The sequence below is a fragment of the Lontra canadensis genome, unplaced genomic scaffold (assembly GCF_010015895.1).
Source record: "Lontra canadensis isolate GAN:19392208 unplaced genomic scaffold, GSC_riverotter_1.0 scaffold58, whole genome shotgun sequence".
Taxonomy (NCBI): domain Eukaryota; kingdom Metazoa; phylum Chordata; class Mammalia; order Carnivora; family Mustelidae; genus Lontra; species Lontra canadensis.
This window is the reverse complement of record NW_022631052.1, coordinates 9,114,392-9,133,938: the sequence shown is the minus strand read 5'-3', so window position 1 is coordinate 9,133,938 and position 19,547 is coordinate 9,114,392. Positions and strand designations below refer to the sequence as shown.

The 19,547-nt window shown below is 46.3% G+C and overlaps 1 protein-coding gene across 1 annotated transcript in view; it reads right to left on the bottom strand.

Moving 5' to 3' along the window:
* The window catches only part of TMEM120B (transmembrane protein 120B), a 41,333-nt gene extending 23,398 nt beyond the window's left edge, over positions 1-17,935 (bottom strand). Inside the window, exon 1 of the mRNA XM_032876347.1 lies at positions 17,728-17,935. Coding sequence (XP_032732238.1) covers positions 17,728-17,796 — 69 coding nt within the window. The 5' untranslated portion in view covers positions 17,797-17,935. The remainder of the gene's footprint in view (positions 1-17,727) is intronic.
* Positions 17,936-19,547: the final 1,612 nt, after the last annotated feature.

The following is a 19,547-nucleotide window of genomic DNA, read 5'->3' as shown; positions in this document are numbered from 1 at the left end:
TTTTGCTAAGCCAACTAAGAAAAGGACACACCTCTTCCCTTAGAGCGCCCCTCCCTACCCCAGGCTCTGGAAATAACTACTCAGGACCGCAAGGCCTGGGGCAATACGAGAGCCTTCACCTCAAGGCAAGGAGAATGAACACATTAACTTAACTTCTCAGTCTTGCTGTCCCAGCACAACTCCAACAACGGTTCCGCCATATGCTCAGAAACAAGCCCTTTCCCCCAGTGTTCTGATAATCTAAGACAAGCACCAACAATTTGGAGGAAACAATATGAGGGACAGGGACCATGAAATTAAAAACAATAACCCAATGAACATATTTAAAGTGTCTGTTTTCTTGGGTGGGGAGAAATGTATTTACCAAGGGAGAGAAAAAGGGGATAGTCAAAGGATGAGGCCAGAGCCTAAACCTGGTCTCCAGACATCTGCCACGCGGGGTCTCTAAATAGGACAGTCAAGCCAGAAAATAAAGAATCAAAGGCAATAAAGTGAACAGGTAACAATTAGGAGCAACATCAAAGAACACTGTGAGAAAGTTTCCCCTGAACCCGAGATGAGAGGGCCTGGTCCCCTGAATTCACACAGCACCCTCACTCTCTCCTTCCTGGGTCCCCGGAGAGGAAAATCATGTCTTTTACATAACTTTCTCTCTCTCTCTTTCTTTAAGATTTTATTTATTTATTTCACAGACAGAAATCACAAGTAGGCAGAGAAAGAGGGGGAAGCAGGCTCCCTGCTGAGCCGAAAGCCCGATGCGGGGCTCGATCCCAGAATCCTGGAATCATGACCTGAGCCGAAGGCAGAGGCTTCAACCCACTGAGCCACCCAGGCGCCCCTAACTTTCTCTTTTTAAATACTTTCAACCTTGCTAAAGAATTGTAGGAATACAAAGAACCTCCCCCCTACCCTTCACCCAGATTCACTAACTGTTGACGTTATGCCATACATATTTGCTTTATCGCGCGCGCGCGTGTGTGTGTGTGTGTGTGTGTGTGTGTGTTCTTGGTCTATATCAGGCAACAGTGAACTACAATCCACAGGCCAAATCTCCAGCCACCAGATTTTGCATGCAGTAAGCTAGGAACGGTTTTTGCCTGGCTGGGGGGAAAAAAAAATCAAAAGAATATTTCAGGACGCATGAGAAGTCCACGAAGTTGAAATTTCAGAATCCGTAAATAAACTTCATTGGAGCACAGCCACACCCGTTCGTTTGCATATGGCCGAGGACACTGGTGCTGCGGCAGCGCAGGGAGTAGTTGTGACACAGACCATATGGCCCGCCAAAATCTAGGATCCTCATTACCTAGCCTTTCTGCCAAAAAAAAGTTTGCCTACTCCTTCCTAAACTAGTTGGTCATAGACAACATGCTTCTTTACTCTTAAACACTTCACAGCACCCATTTCCTAAGAACGTGGCATTCTCGGGGCACCTGGGTGGCTCCGTTGGTGATGCATCTGCCTTCGGCTCAGGTCATGATCCTGGGGTCCTGGGATTGAGCCACGAGTTGGGCTCCCAGCCGCTCCCTCTCCCTCTGATGCTCTCTCCACTCCTGCTCACTCTCTCTCTCAAATTAAATAAAATCTTGACAAAAAAAAAAAAAAAAAAGAACTCAACATTCTCTCATATATCCATAGTACAATGATCAAATCATTGTATCTCTTTAGGTTCCTTTAACAGTTCCTCAACATTTTTTTTTTTTTTAGATTTTATTTATTTATTTGACAGAGACAGACACAGCAAGAGAGGGAACACAAGCAGGGGGAGTGGGAGAGGGAGAAGCAGGCTTCCCGCTGAGCAGGGAGCCTGATGTGGGGCTCCATCCCAGAATCCTGGGATCATGACCTGAGCTGAAAGCAGACACTTAATGACTGAGCCACCCAGGCACCCCTCAACTTTGTCTTTCATGACATGGACTTTTTTTTTTTAACTTGACACAGAGAGAGAGAGATCACAAGTAGGCAGAGAGGCAGGCAGAGAGAGAGAGAGGAGGAAGTAGGCTCCCTGCCGGGCAGGGAGCCCGATTCGGGGCTCGATCCCAGGACCCTGAGACCACGACCTGAGCTGAAGGCAGAGGCTTAACCCTCTGGCTTAACCCAGGCACCCCATGACATGGACATTTTTAAAGGGTTCAGTCCAGTTGTTCGGAAGAATGTCCCTCCATCTGGGTTTGTCAGATATTTCCTCGTGAGCGAATTTTGGTTATGCTTTTGGGACAGAAATGCCATTAAAGTGATGCTGTGCCCTCGGTTTCTCCTATCAGGAGGGACACAGTGTCTGTGACGCTTTGATTGCTTGCTGCCCACTGCGTTCTCCATTCACAGTGACCAGCTTCCTATCTGTAATTAACAAGCACTCTGGAGAGAGGGAGGCTGTGACTTACTCCCTTTTGGGAATTCCGGGGCCCTCTACATTCAACTAATCTGCTAGTAATAAAGGAAACCCTCCAGAAAGGGACAGGAAGGATGGGGGCAGAGAGATCCCAAGTATGAGGCCTTGAAAAGGTGGGGCCTCTGACTCCGGAGTCCTCCGCAACAGCAGCTGAGGCTCTTGGAAGATAAAGGGCTCTGCTAACTCCTGGTACTCTGTGGGATGGGGCTCCCACCACAGAAAGATAAGACCAAGACCGCAACATCAGGCAGCCAGATGCTCACCAGGCCCTCCTGGATTTAAATTAATATTTAATTTCTTAAGTAAAACATGAAGACATTATCCTTGTTAAAAATTAAAACACTACCGCTATGCCTACAGTCTGCTATGACTATCCCACATCCTGTCTTCTCCCCTTTCTCCAGAGGTAACTACTGGTACCACTTTCTTCTGTCTATGTATTCTTCCAGACTGTAGCCTGGCATTTCTCTGTTCTATATAGACCTATTCCTATATATATGCACATAAAAATATATACATACATATGACAGATACACACTGTTGCAAAACCAAATTGTTCCTAATGCTTATTCACTTTTACTTCCTTTAGTAATAGGACCCCACTGAGTAGTAGCTGGGCACACAGCCATCCAGTAACAGACATTTCTCAGCCTCCCCCGCAGCTACATGTAGCAACAGGATGACAAGCTGGCCAAAGGGAGGCAGGTAGATGTGACGTGTGTAACGTCTGAACCACACCTTTATAAGGAGATGCTGGTCCTCCGCTGTCCCTCTCCCTAACAGGGATATGGTGACAACAGGTGCAGTTAGTTACCTTGAAACCAGAGATGGAAGCTGCGTGATGTCAATGGCAAAGCCCACTGTCCCTTCCCCAGCCAAGCCAAGCTCATGTGACCGAGCTTTTCCCCTGTGATGGTGTTAAAACATGATGGCCCATCCTTTAGCACGCCTCTCGTAGAGGTGGGATCTCTGTTCCCTCCTCTTAAATAGAGACAGGCTTGTGGCTGGTGTGACCAATAAAATATGGCAAGAGCAACACTACAGGCTCTGAGAAAAAAAGTCATGAAGCCCATGTGGCTTCCGCCTTATTGCTGGAACACTTCCTTTACAGGAAACGGTCCAACTACCCTGAAGCCACCATGTCGTACGGAAATCCTAGCCACACAGAGAAGTCACACGTAGGACTCTGACCAACAGTCCCAAATGATACGAGCGTTCTCGTCACTGCAGCTCAGACATCTAGACGTGTGGGTAAAGAACCACCAGATGATTCCAGCCACAGCCAAGGAAGCTACTCCCATCCATTCAGTCTTCCCAGCTGAGATCTCCGACATCACAGAACGCAGTCAGGACATTCTCATCATGCCCTGTCTAAACTCCCGACCCACAGACTCCATGAGCCAAATGTAATCCTTGTCGTTTCACACATATGAACACACATAACTGAACACCACGTACCCCGGAGCACACCTCCCTTTCGGCTGTTCCGTGAGAAAGATGCTCTCTCATTTAAGCCTTCTTCTTCTTCTTTTTTTTTTTTTAAATTTGGGGATATCTTTGTTATAGCAGCTTAGCTTATATCTTAGCACATACTTTTGATTTTTAAAAAAATATATTAACTAGGGGGCCTGGGTGGCTCAGTGGGTTGAAGCCTCTGCCTTCAGCTCAGGTCGTGATCCCGGGGTCCTGGGATCAAGCCCTGCATCGGGCTCTCTGCTCAGCGGTGAGCCTGCTTCCTCCTCTCTCTCTGCCTGCCTCTCTGCCTACTTGTGATCTTTGTCAAATAAATAAATACAATCTTAAAAAAAAATACACACACACACACACACACACACACAGAGTATCAGGGGCACCTGGGTAGCTCGGTCATTAAGCATCTGCCTTCAGTTCAGATCATGGTCCCAGGGTCCTGGGATTGAGCCCCGCATCGGGCTCCCTGCTCAGTGGGAAACCTGCTTCTCCCTCTCCCCTTCCCTCTGCTTGTGTTCCCTCTCTCGCTGTGTCTCTGTCAAATAAATAAATACAATCTTTAAAAAAAAAAATATATATATATATATATATATATAAACAGTATCAGAATATGGACTTGATTCCACAAGTTTCTTTTTATTGCTCAACAATATGTCTTGAAGATCTACCAACATGAGAATGTAGAGATGTACTTCAATCTTTTTAGTGCTAGGCAATATTTCACACTATGAACATACTACCGTTTACGGAGCTGTTCTAATGCTGGACATTTACTTAGGTTGTTTCTAGTCTCTGCCTGTAACCAACAACGAAACATTGACTAATAGCCTCGCACTGCCTCCCTGGGAACACACACAAGCATCTCTCTAGGGAAGAGAAGAAGGATCACTGGGTCAGAGTGTATAGCCTTGTTTTTAGTTTTAATTGTTCTTGGCAAACTGCCCACAGAGTGGCTGTACCAATTTACGCTCCCACCCACAGCTTATGACAGTTGTCAACACCTCACCAGCACTCAGTGACATCTACTTTTCTACAGGCACTTCTCTAATCTCTGCTGGTGATACTTTCTGCTCAATCCTAAGGCATCAGACTGGGTAGGGATAGGAAGTCCATGAGCCTTGCCACTATTTTGTCCCCTGCATATGGAGTCACTCCTGCTCCCCTTTGGTTCTTTCTCTCTGCCACTAGGTAGAGCCACTTCCCAGGGGAGATCTTATATTGGAGACCATACATCTGGGACCAATCTTGTCTTCAGTTCCAGACTCAAGATTTGTCAGTTAGGATGAAGACAATGTGGAGTTGGGGTGGGGGAGTCAGAAACAGGGCCCTCAGTGTGACATATTCTCCATTCCTGGGGCATTCCTTGCCCACACCCAGACTCTGCTGATTCCATCTCGTACCAGTCCCACAAGCAGTAGGAAAGGTTATCAATTATTTCTTGGATCCTAACTTTTCTTCAGACAGCTGCTTCCTATTCTTGCTCTTTAACTGTGGTAAAATACATATGAAATTTACCGTTTTAATAATTTAAAATTTCTAAAATTTTTGATTTTAATAAAAACATATATTATCATCTTAATAGTTTTAAAAAAAGATTTTATTTATTTATTCGACAGACAGAGACCACAAGTAGGCAGAGAGGCAGGCAGAGAAAGAGGGGGAAACAGGCTCCCTGCTCAGTAGAGAGCCCGATGTGGGGCTCGATCCCAGGACCCTGAGATCATGACCTGAGCCGAGGACAGAGGCCTAACCCACTGATCCACCCAGGTGCCCCAGCATCTTAATAATTTTAAGTGTAGTCACAGTCAGTTAAGCGGCTGCCTTTGGTTCCGGTCATGATCTCAGGGTCCTGGGATCAAGCCCCAAATAGGGGTCCCTGTTCAGCAGTGAGTTTGCTTCTCCCTCTGCCCCTCCCACTCGTGGTCTCTCTCTTTCTCTCCGTCTCTTTCAAATAAACAAAATCTTTAAAAATAATAATAATTTTAAGTGTACAATTAGGTGGTATTAGATGTGTTCACATCATTGTGAAACCATCGCCACTATCCATCTCTAGAACTTTTTCATCATCTCAACTGAAACTCCAAATCCATTAAATAATAACTCCATTTTCTGTTTCCCCAGCCCCTGGAAACCACTATCCTACTTTGTCTCTGAATTTGACCCTCCAGATACTCTATATATGTAGAACCATATATTATGTCTTTTTTTAAAAAACCCAACAGAAGAGAATATAGTTTAATTGAATCATACAACATGTGAACCCTTCTAGTTCTTCATAATTTATGTCTGACTTCTCAGAAATATTTTGGGTGGGTGGAACTAGAGGGTATTATGCTAAGCGAAATAAGTCAATCAGAGAAAGACAATTATTATATGATCTCTCTGATATGAGGAATTTGAGAGGCAGGGTGGTGGAGTTGTGGGGGGTCGGGAGGGAAAAAATGAAACAAGATGGGATCAGGAGGGAGACAAAGCACAAGAGACTCTTAGTCTCACAAAACAAACTGAGGGTTGCTGGGGGTAGAGGGGAGGGATAGGGTGGGTGGGTAATGGACACTGGGAAGGGTATGTACTATGGTGAGTGCTGTGAAATGTGTAAGACTGATGATTCACAGACCTGTATCCCTGAAGCAAATAATACATTATATGTTAATAAATAAATAATAAAATAAAGAAAAAATAAAAATAAATAATTTTAAAAAATACATATTTTGGGAAAAGCAGAAAGCTTTTGGGGGGGCGTGATTACATTTTTAAAAATTCCAGTCAGTTAACATACAATGTTATATTAGTTTCAGGTGTACAATATAGTGATTCAACCCTTCCATACATCACCCGAAGCTCATCTCAAGTGCCCTCCTTAATTGCCATCACCTATTTAACTCATCTCCCCACTCCCTTCTCCTCTGGTAATGATCAGTTTGTTCTCTATAATTAAGTTTGTTTCTTGATTTGCCTCTTTTTTCCCCCTTTGCTTGTTTTGTTTCTTAAATTCCACATATGAGTGAAATCACATGGTATTTGTCTTTCTCTGACTTATTTCACTTAGCATAATACCCTCTAGCTCCATCTATGTTGCTCCACATGGCAAGATTTCATTCTCTTTTATGGCTGAATCATATTCCATTACATATATATATATACACACACCACACCTTCTTTATCCATTCATCATTCGATGGACATTTGGGCTGCTTCTGTATCTTGGCTGTTGTGAATAATGTTAGTATGAACATTTGGGTGTATAAGTACCTGTTTGGAGTCCCTGCTCTCAGTTCTCTTGGGTATATAACCAGAAGTGGATTGCTACATCAAATAGTAATTCCACATTTAATATTTTTTTTAGGAACCACCATACCATTTTCCATAGCAGCTGCACCATTTTACAACAGCTCTCTCTCTCTCTCTTTTTTAAAAGATTTATTTATTTATTTGACAGAGAGTCACAGCAAGAAAGGGAACACAAGCAGGGGGAGTGGGAGAGGGAGAAGCAGGCTTCCCACAGAGCAGGGAGAGCCCAATGCAGGGCTCGATCTCAGGACGCCAGGATCATGACCCGAGCCAAAGGCAGACGCTGAACAACTAAGCCACCCAGTCCTCCTCAACTGCTGTCTCTTAATGCACTGTCCATGGGGTGGTTCTGGGAGGGTGGGTGGGGAATACAATTCTTGTCCGCCCTCGGAATCCCCAGCTATCCTCTGCACATGAGCATGTCTCCAGAAGACCCTCAGACCTATGTTTTGAAATGCTTCTTCCAGGAGCAGGAAGAGCCACACCGCAGCAATCCAGCCCTGGCTTTCATCCAGTCGGCCTTGAACCTGTAGCCTCAAATGGAATTGGTCACCATATGGAAGCCTTCTACTGTTTCTGCCAACTAGGCAGCTCTTCCCCTTCTGGTTAATGTCTCCACCGTTTCTTTGGAAACCCAGCCCTCCCCATACTCAGTTACTGAAATCTGGCTAGGAATGGGGTTGAACTTGCCCCAGGTTCCAGGGCATGTGACCCAGGCCTAGCCAATCAGAATATCAGCCTCAGGACCCAACTGGCTGATTCAGGGACAGGCATTCAAAACCCACAAATCTCAGCTGGGGCGGGGTGGGGAGGGGGGAGCTTTTACCAGAACTGCTTTAAAAGAGCAGCTCTTTTTCCACTAGTCTGAAGGAGGAAGAGTTCATGTGAGCCCAGAGCTAATAGAGCTGTCTTGCTTGAACGTGAATCCAAATGATGGGAAAACGGAGCAGAGGGGCAGATGAAGGCTGAGCCCGGATGGCTCCATTTGAGACCCTGGATCAACTCATACCTGCAGCTGGTACGCCTCTGACTTCCCAACTACATCAACAAAGAAATGCTGTTTTGTTCTGTTTGGCTTTGCCAGTTTGAATTGAATGTCTTTATTTCAGAGGCAAGTGTCAGAATCTAGATTAAAATGCCAAAGCACAGAGTTCTCCTTCTAGGCAAAGACAGCCGCACAAAGAAGAGAAGCCACAAATCTTGAACTCATTATTACCAAACTCTGGCCCTGGGTGCTATCATCCTAAAGACACCAAAAACAAGGACTTGGAGCCTCATCAAACGAATCCTTCATCAAGCCAGTAACTAAGCAGACACCTAAAAATGTAGATCTTTGAACAGTCAAATTGGGTGTTTTTTCTACAAACCAAAAACCTTAGCCATCATTTTTTAACAATTTTGAGGTGTAATTCACATATATTTTCTGTGTAATTCACTCATTTTTTAAAAAGATTTTATTTATTTATTTGACAGACAGAGATCACAAGTAGGCAGAGAGGCAGGCAGGGAGAGGGAGAAGCAGGCTCCCTGCTGAGCAGCGAGCCCGAAGTGGGGCTCAATCCCAGGACCCCGGGATCATGACCTGAGCTGAAGGCAGAGGCTTTAACCCACTGAGCCACCCAGGTGCCCCTACTTCACTCATTTTATGTGTACAATTCAGTGATGTGTATATATTTGCCAAGTTATCCAACTATTACCACATCATTTTAGGACATTACACCACCCAGTAAGATCCCTCACGTCTATGACAGTGCTCACTCCTCCCTCTGCTCCCCTCCCTCCGGCCCCTGGCAACCCCTACCCTACCTTCTGTCTCTACCGATTTGTCTTTTCTGAATAGCTCACATAAATGGAGTCATACAGTTTGTGTGTGGGGTCTGGCTTCTTTCACTCAGCAAAAACACTCCTGTTTTTGAGGTTTATTCATGTTGTAGCATACACAAGTGTCCCCGCTTTCTGAAAGTTCACGTTAGGCCATTTTGCTTTTACGAAAGACCGCCGTTAGTAGAGCAATGGCTTTTTTTATAGGAGTGAGAATCCTCCTTGGATCTCTTTTGGTTAGCAAAAACAGGTACTAATGGAGGTCTTTCAAAAAAGCAGTGGTGTAACTCGAACTTTCGGGAAGCAGGGGATACTCTTTGCTTTACGCCATTTTGGCTTATGAAAGGTTTCACCGGAAGGTGGTACTTTCGGATAGTAGGGGGGAAGCATGTATTACTCTGTTCTTATTGCTACTTAACAATAAAAATTTAGTATAGACGCATCACACTTTGTTAATCCATTCACCTGTTATCAGGCATTCCAATTATTTCCACCTTTTGGCTATTATAAATAATACTTCCATGAACATGTACAAATCTTTGTGTAGACATATTTTCATTTCTCTTGTGTAGATACCTAGGAATGGAATTGCTGGTCATATGGTAAATGTACGTTTAACTTTTAAAGAAAATGACAAAGTGCCAAACCACTATTTTAATTTCTACACTTGGCAGCAGAGGATTGGAACACGGGAAACACCAAACACTGGGAGTCCGCTCTCTGCACACGGTGCAGGGAGTACCAGCTTATTAAATGTGATTGACTCCCACATCAAGTTGCTACCTCTAAAAATAACCCTACTGCTGGGGGCACCAAAGTAGACAAGCAGCTGCAAAAGAAAGAAAGAAAAAACTCCATTCGGGAGCACAAAGCAAAGCCCCCAGCCCCTAACTTGTCTAGCTCAAGGCCAAAGAAAAGAAACACACTTGACAGAATATCTAAGGAAGAAGCTTTAAGCAGTTAAAAAAAAAAAAAAAGGATAATTATAAGCACTCCCAGTAAAGAATTAAATGCTGACTATATAAATTTAGTTAAAATCTCCAAAAGAGAAAAAAAGCATAGTTCACTACTCGACTCTGCAGTAAATAATATCTACATGGTCATAATCACATGTAAATGACAGTGAACCTATAGAACTGCCTTTCTTTTTTCTTTTCTTTCAGTTTTTATTTTAATATTTTATTTATTTGTTTGACAGAGAGAGAGAGAGATCACAAGTAGGCAGAGAGGCAGGCAGAGAGAGAGGAGGAAGCAGGCTCCCCACTTAGCAGAGAGCCCGACGCGGGGCCCGACCCCAGGACCCCGAGATCACAACCCAAGCCAAAGGCAGAGGCTCAACCGACTGAGCCACCCAGGCGCCCCCTTTTCTTTCAGTTTTATTTATTTAAGTAATCTCTGCACCCAACATGGGGCTCGAACTCGTGACCCGAGATCAAGAGTCACAGGCTCTTCCAACTGAGCCAGCCAGGCACCCCAGAGCTGTTTTTCTTTATTAGCATTTTGGTACTGTTGGGTTACTTTTTGGCCTCCTGCTCATTGTATTATGAAATATTCCAGGCATACAAAAAAGAAAATCATAAAATTGATAGAAAATAAACATCAGCACCCATATCCTCTCAGTTTAACAAATAATAGTAGTGCACAGAGAGTTAAAGGCTCCCTAAGCATTCTTTTGAGATGGCATTTCTATCCTCTGCCCCCAAAAAGGGGAAACCATTTGCTGGTTATTTCTGCCCCCATGTTCGCCCCAGATCAATTCTTTCCCTCTACCCGAGGAGGCTGACCCCTATGGACAGCATCTCCTGGATGCCGTTACCCTGCCTCCCACTTGAGATTGGCCCACGGGATGCACAGCAGGAAGAGAGAGAAGCTGGGGTATTTGTTTCTCCTGCCTCCTCTGGTTTGCTGCAGCCTTCAACCACTGCAGTGCTGTCCTGCAGCTCTCCTTCCCCAGCAACAAGCTTTGGCCAAACTCTGGTTATGTCCCCCTCCCTCTGCCCTTTTAGGAACAGGACTGGCCCCAGCTCTAGAGGCCTCACCCTTAAACTGCCACATTTCTATAAATAGTCCCTCCTTTAAACTCCTTTGAGGGGTGCCTGGGTGGCTCAGTTGTTAAGCGTCTGCCTTCGGCTCAAGTCAGGATCCCAGAGTCCTAGGATCGAGCCCCACATCAGGCTCCCTGCTCGGTGGGAAGCCTGCTTCTCTCTCTCCCACTCCCCCTGCTTGTGTTCCCTCTCTTGCTGGCTCTCTCTCTGTCAAATAAATAAATTTAAAAATCTAAAATTAAAAAAAACAAAAACAAAAAAACTCCTTTGAGTGAGATCCTTCTGGAAGAGTCATTTGCTTCTCATCAGGGCCCTGCCTGATCTCCACTATACTGAATCTGGCCCATATCACTCCCTTGTACTCCATAAACATGTATCAGCAAGCAATACATGGTATCGGTTAGAATGTGTTTAACTTTATCATACATGTCATGCTGTGTATACGTCTCTGCAACTTTCCACTCAATGTTGCTCTTCTTTTAAAAACATTTATCCAGGTTGACACATGTAGCTCTAGTTTACTCATTCTGCTCATCATACCTCACTCTAAGGGTGCTCAGTGGAATTATCCATTCGGAAGAACATTAGGTTTCCAGTATTTAGCTGTTAAAAACAAGTGTTCTGAAAGTTCCTGAACATCTCCACTTGAATATTTAACTTTGCAGATATGTATTACTTCTAACTAAACATGTAGGATGGATCAAAAGAGAGGGAGAGAGAGAAGCGCTAACATTGGCTCTGCGAGCTGGGATGCCGATACCTCCTTTCCCAAACAGCTAATTACCGTCCTTCTACACCATGCACAGAAGACACAAACAAGCAGGTTTCTGTTGGAGGCTTAGGCAATCTGCTGCCTCTCCTGTTCTCTGAGGCCCCAAGCTCTGCCCCGGTGGGAAGATGAGGTTAATGACGCCAAGTCTCAGCACGGCTGTGGAACATCTGGAAATGCCTGCTTAACACAACTTGGCTACATCATAAGATCCAGAACCTGAGTCCACATTTACCACAAGAATTGCCAGCAATGGAATCTCACGGCATTTTCAGATGGGGTTCGGCCCAGAAGCATTGCAAAGTTGGTGGGCAACCCGGTAGGCTGCAACAGAGGCATGGCCACCAGCAAAATGTGCTGTCTGATAGCTGTGCTTCTATCAGAAGTTTTTGAGAGATTACATTTATATAGTTCTCTTTCCAAGGAATCAAGTTCAAATGAAGATTTCTGGATGCTGAGTACCCTTCGCTAAGACTCATCACCATGAAAACACCACTAAGGACGGCAAGTTGACTTCACCAAAATGGCATCAGTTCTGTATTGGAAAGAACTCTGAGTCATGGGCCAGGATTGATTGGTGATGTCTGTTACAGGAGCGGTAAGTGTGGGTATTAGACAGCGGTGTCCGACATTTGGGAGGCAGATAACCTAACTCTTCATCCCAGAGTTGTCGCTTCTTAGGTAAGTCATATAAGCTCTTTGTAGTTTCCTCAGCAGTGAAGGGGTCACGAGATGAGTTTTATGTAACAGGCCATATACTGGTTTATTTGTTTTTAAATCAGTTTTATTAAGGTATAATATACATACCAGTGCATCAATTTTCAGGTGTACAACTAAAGGAATTCTGGCAAATATATACAATTGTGTAAACACCACCGCAATCAGGACATACAACAAAGGTTCACAAACTTTGCTGGTTCACCATGCCCTTTGGGTCTCAGTACACTTCCCACAGTCTCCAGGCCAAATAATTGAAAAGTATTTATGTCCTAACAACTTAGTAGCCTTTTGCGGGGGGGGGGGGAGAATATGCAGAAATGGGCAGAAACATTTTTATCTCACTCTGAAATAACCAAAATTACTTACTAATGGAATGTATGAGGCTATTGGGCTCGGCACAAATTCTCAGACCATGGAATCAGATTGGACACCGTCACCCTCCTTTCTTTTTTCACACGGATTTTCACTTGATTTTTTTAAAAAAAGATTTTATTTATTTATTTGACAAAGATCACAAGTAGGCAGAGACAGAGCTGGGGAAGCAGGCTCCCTGATGAGCAGAGAGCCCGATGCGGAACTCGATTCCAGGAACCCAAGATCATGACCTGAGCCAAAGGCAGAGGCTTAACCCACTGAGCCGCCCAGGCACCCCATACACAGTACTTGATTTTAATCACAGATCACTAAAAACCTAACTTTAAAAAGACATGCCATCATCAGAAAGAATGTGACCTAACGTGTAAGCGTGAACTACTCCAAGTTAGCAGTTTAAGCGGTGTAGGACAGATGTCACTGTGTTTCCCTTGAAAACTGAAAATATCCCATGGTGTCCCTGGGAGCTTAATGCAGTTCCTCGGGGGTGCCTTGACGCAGTCTGGGAATGACAGACATAAACTACTTCTATGACCCCCCCCCCAAAAGATGCCTATCCAGCATCCCTCTCTCTATTCTTACTACCAGCATTTTCATTTTCCTTTATAGGTCTATCTGGATCTCCCTCATTCTTCTTTCATATGGTTTGTGTGGGACTCCTGTGGGAATTACCAAGGAAAAGTCGCTCTGTTTTAGTCAGATTTGCTGAGTTGGGAGATGTCAGCCTGGGGTGGCCAGTGCACCTCTTTGCCACAACATGAGAGACTGCCTGAGAATAAGGCTGATACAGAAGATACAGAGAGGGGGTGCCTGGGTGGCTATTTGGTTATGCATCCAACCCTTTGTTTCGGTTAGGGTCACGATCTCAGGGTTGTGGGATCGAGCCCCACCTCGGGCTGTGCCCTCAGTATGGAGTCTGCTTGTCCCTCTTCCTCTGTTCCTCCCCACACTTGCGAATGCACACGCATCTCTCTCTAAAATAAATAAATAAATAAAATCTAAAAAAAAAAAGAAGAAGAAGAAGAAGAAACAGAGAGACACACACACAGAGACATCATTGGAGCCCCTGGACCTAGCCTGGCCTGAAGCCATTTGTCACTGGACTTCCCAATATATGAGCCAATAAATTCCTTTTTTGGCTTAAAGCCAGCTGAACGGGGTTTCTGTCACTTGCAACTAAGAATCCTGACTAATGTATCATACATATGCATCTATATAAATATATATATCTATAGTTCAGTGCTTTACTACATATACATTATATATATAGAGAGAGTATATATAAAGTAGGGCATGAATGAAATGAGACCCCACAAGTTCAGAAGCTTCTTTGTAGTGCCAAGGGTCTCAAGATACTTTGGGAGCCCACAGTGTTAGGAAACCCCCAAATATCTGACATACACAGCAGACCTGGGTTCAAATTCCAAAATTCCATGACTTTCAAGTTAGTTAATATCTCTTAGCCTCAGTCTAAAGCAGGGTTGGTCATTTAGATTAAATGGAAGAATCCATGTACCCTACAGTTAGCTCTTACCATTATTATTGTCAGTCTTTGTTTTGTAGATAAAGAAACTCAGAAGCTCAGAGTGATGGCTTGCTGAAGGTCAGATACTAGACAGGCACAGGCCTCAGGCCTAAACCCAGGAACTGTGACTCCCTGTCCAGGGGCTTTCTGCACAAAGCACTTCTAAAGAAAGAATCCCGTAAGGCAATGCAAGATGGAAGAGAAAAGCCTACAAAAGTGTGCCCAGGGCACAGACCTGCTTTAAGCAGTGGTTAAGAGTATAGACCCTGACATTCAACAGCCTGGGTTTGAATCCTAACTCCAGTACTTACAAGACATGTGACTTTGGGTATATGATTTTCCCTCTGTAAAATGGGATAACAGGATCTCTTTCATAAGGTTTTCATAAAATAATACTGACCTTCTTGCTTCTACCCTGTCCCTCTCATGTCTACTGTATACACAGCAGCCAGAGAGATGCCCGTTTCATTGGCAGAAAAAGCCAAAATCTTTACAGTGGCCTACCAGGTCCCTGCATTTCTGTAAGGTCAGATTTAGGGAACAGCCTCTTCGGGCCACCTCCTTCCTGGATGGGGAGGGATGGGGTCAAGTTTCCAGTGATGCAAATCAGGAAATGCTTATTAAATCACCTGCCACAGTGTCTGTAAGTGACCTTCTGTGGTCACACCACAAGCCACAGGGCCAAACATGTGCTGGTCTCAGACTGATGCTCAATTCACCAGCATGGATGAAACCCCAGCCAGCCAAAACCAAAGTTCCCATAGCCACTTGACCTTGCCCCTGAGTCTAGTGAGGCCCTGGCAGGTATAAATCAGTCAAAAGAGAACAGATCCTTTCCTCTAGAAAGTCCCAGAGAGTATGACTTTTGAGGTGAGGGGATTCCAAAGACATTTTGAATCCTCTGTGGTCTGATAATTAGGTTTCCTCTTTCCTCTATTCATTTGAAAAAGGGAAGAAGAGGTGAAACACAGACATCAGCTATGACCCCAAGAAAGAATCAGAGAGATACAAACATGAAACCCACAAATCCCAGATTCAGAGGCAGATAGAGGAAAATTAAGATACACAGGAATTTTCTGGTAAAAAAAAAAATTAATCCTTCCTTTTAGTTCCAATTTGTTCACCTGCCTACCTGTTGTGACCTCCTTGCTCCCCAATAAATGTCTCATATCTGAAAGTCTGTCCAACACATACCCAATGACAACGTATACCCTACTTATTATACACATATCCCAGAAACTTTCATCTCAGGAGTTCAAAGCTCTCATATTTATTATGGAAGTGAGAAGAGAGAGTGGGACCTACCAGCACAATGACAGACATCCAAAATAAGCATTCAGACTACTAAGTTCTAATGGCAGCTTTACCTCTCAAGAGCTGTGTGACCCCAGTTGAGTGAATTAGATTCTCAAGTTTTAGTTTCCTCATCTATGAAGATACAGACAATGTCTATGACCTTGACACACGGGGGACTCTGTGGCCTTCCATCCATCACTGTCCTCTGACCCAGGAGTTGTCCACTAAACCCTGAGGCCAGCAGAGTCCCTCCTCCCCATAGGCCCAGTCCATTCCAGTTCCCCTACTGCTGAAGAACTGAGTAACGGACGCCTCAGTTTCTCCACAGTCAGCTGTCCTCCAGCCCTCGCTGTGCACCAGGAGACAAAACCCAGAATTCCCAATTCCTCTCTGTCTCTCACATACCTGAACCAAGTAAGAACACAACAACAAATCCAATGTCTCCTTTGCGAGCTCTGCCTGCCAAGACTAGCTAGCTAATTGCTGTTGATTGCATTAATTGCATTGCTCTGAAGTGTTAAGACAACTCCTCCTCTTAGTGTAAGGCAGGGCAAGGGAAAGGAATTCAGGAACGAAAGCCCCACAAGGTAAAACTCTTCTCCCACTCCCGACCCTAACATCCCTTCATGGCTTCACAGCTGAATGTGACCCAAGAGCCCAGTAGGACAAAGTGTTAGGAAGCAGCTGAATCTTCTCGACGGGACTAGAGCCAGACGGGTCCCCTGAGAACTGGGTGGGCCCCAAGCCCCAGACGTGAAGGAGAGGGCACCAACCCACACATGCCGCACAGGCCAAGAAAGGCATATCGGTTCTGGATACTTTATTCTCTGCTCATGCCTAAAACAGACCCCTCGCCCCCATCTTCCTGCTCCGTCTCTGCAGCAACCCCCTCTTTAAACATCAGGGCCTACTGCCTCAGGTCCAGAAGACCCATCACAGACAATCTCCTCTCCCCTTCTCTGGACCCTGTAAAAGGACAGTCAACTGGAGATGAGAGCTACATGGACAAGGAAAATGTCATGGCTCCAGCCAGGGACAGGAAGAAGTGGGGCAGAGCTGTGCAGTATGGTTTCGGGCAAACAGAGCCCAACTTCAGAGAAAACAGGCACAATCTAGTAGCTTCAGAGGAAAAAGCCCCATCTCCAAAACCGGTCCAGGAGTCCCTCTTGGCCAACCCCAAGGTTTCATGTGTGAGATGTCTCTAGCCACCTGAGTCGGTAGCTGAGACCTGTGTGAACCTCCTTTCAGGGACAGCTTTTCCTGCCAGGACCCCACAGGGGCAATGCCATTTTCTCAAGAGGCCTCTCTTACATCTGCCCTCTCCCTACTCCGTATAAGGTTCTGGGCCAGATGGGTGAGAGCGGAGAGCAGCCTCTATCACGGAGGGAGGCAACGCAGCTGTCAGAAGTGACAGATGCCATCCACAACGCCAAACTCAGCCTGCAGTAGCAGCACAGAGGAGGGCACAGACACCAGAGTCCCAAAGACACATAACAGGGGTCTCTAATCCCCGAGCAAAGCCTAGGGGTTCAAGGTGAACGGCTCCCAAGCACATTTCTCAAAATGTAGTTGCAGAAGAGAGCGCTGCTCCACCAAAATACAGAAGTTGAGCGGCCAAAAGCAGGTGGACAGGGGTGCGGTTAGGAGAGACCCCCGCGGAGGTGGGGGCTGGGCTGTTCTGAGTCCCAGCACATATATGTCCCCTCAGGCCTCCCCCACATGACAAACCTGGAAGTTCCCCTCAGAGGCCACAGACCAACTTTCTGCAGAGAAGGAGATGCGCGGAGCAGAGTCGGTGCGAAGGCGGAGTAATGGGGAGCTTCCACCGGGCGCCCCAAGTGGATGAAGAACTGAAGTGCTGGGAGATAGGAGGGTGCTGGCCCACGCGGACCACCAGTCCCCAGTGCCCAGCCAGGGGCAGCCCTCTGGACCCTGATGGTCCCCACCGCCCCGGCTGGGTTGGCAGGAAGGGGAAGGCACCGCACCGCAGGTAGCAGAGTTGCGCGACCAGGTGGCCCGGCCCTACCTGCAATTCCTGAAATTCTCCCTCCAGCTCATGCCACTCGCGCTCGCAACGCTCCAGCTGGCCGGACATGGTGCGGCGGTGCGAGGCGGCGGCAGCGGCGGCGGCGTCAGCTCCCGCAGCGTGGCGCGGGCGGCCACCAGCACCGGAGCGCGTCCGCCCGCGGGCCGCCTTCGGAGGCACCAGCTGTTCCTGCGCAGCCGGAGCCACGCGCGCACCTGACGTCACAGCCCCCGCCCCAGCGGCCGCCCCACCCCCTCGCCGGGAGGCAGGGCCTCGCGCATGCGCACGCACCTCCCCAGCTCCGCCCCCGCGCGCCCGCGCGCCGGATGGGGGGACGCTGTAGTTTGGCGCGGCTTGGCGGGGTCTGTTGCCGCCCCCGTGAGAATTCTTCTGCGCTTCCAGTCTCTCCTAAGAGGCTGGGGAGCTTGTCCACAGGCTGCATTTGCAGAGCTTATCTTACTTAGATTGTGTTTATTTGGGATGTCTGGAGTCGTAAGGAAGATTCGGGGGAGGTAAAAGCTCACCACCCCTTGGCATTGCCTGACCAGAGTCGAAGCCAACGGCCGCGAATGCTAGAACTGACATTGACCATCCAGCAAGGTCGCCAGGCAGGGCGGGGAAGCTCAAAGAGGGACCCGTCGTCTCCCCTGTCATTACTTAACTGCAACCAAGACTCCTGGCCCCTAAGATTCTGCGTGACTCTCTTGACAGCTGTGTCTGTCGCTCATGCGACACCATTGCCTCATTTCCCCGCATGGACCTCCAAGATCTAACCCTGCCTAGCTTCGCAGTCACATCTCCTATCTCACTCCCCTGGATCAGCACTTCGCAGACACGGTTTCTTTTTCTCTTCTTACCCTTCAGGAGACATTCCCTCCAAATCTTATGGTTGCCTTTTCCTCATCATTCAATTCTTAGTTCCAACGACACCTGTGTTAATTTCCTGGGGCTGCTGGGGAACCTGCCTGGCTCAGTGGGTAGAGCGTGCAACTCTTGATCAGAGTCCTGAGTTCAAGCTCCCCACAGGACGCGGAGACTACTAAACAAAAAACAAAGGAAGAGGAGGGGGCAGGGGAGGGGGAAGGGGAGTAGGAAGAGAAGAAAAAATGCTAGGAGTGCCTTAACCACAAACTGAGTGGCTTAAACAATATAAGTGTATTCTGTCTCACAATTCTGGAGGCTAGGAGTGTGAAATCAAAGTGTCAGCAAACACAAGCTCCAAGCCTGGGTAAAATCTTTCCTTGCTTCTTCCTAGCTTGTGGTGGCCCTCAGTCCTTATCATTCCTTGGCATGCAGCTTCATCCCTCCAGTCTCTGCCTCTGTTGTTACATGGCCTTCTTCCCTGTGTGCTTGTCTCTGTGTCCTCTCCTCTTATAAGGACACCAATCTTACTGGATTTAAGGGTCCACCCACTCCAGCATGACTTCATCTAAGTTGAACTAATTACATCTGCAAAGACCCTGATTCTAAATAAGGACAACCTTCTGAGGTAATGGGTCGTAGAACTTCAACATATCTTTCTGGGGGACACGATTCAAATGGTAACAACACCTCTGAAAAAAAGACCTTTCCTGAATAGTCAGAGCTTCGTGCCTCCTCCCAGTCACTTATCTGTCACCTGTCTTATTTCCTTCATATAAGTTACCGTTGCTTGAAGTGTTTGTCTCCATATTGGTTGTGCGAATCCGTGGGTATAGAATCAGCATGAGATCTCAGGGATCTTGTCTCTGTCTTGGTCATCATTGTGTCCCCTGAGCTTGGCACATAGTAGGTTGTTAATATTTGTTGAAGGAATAAACATGAAAGACCATCTAGTGCAA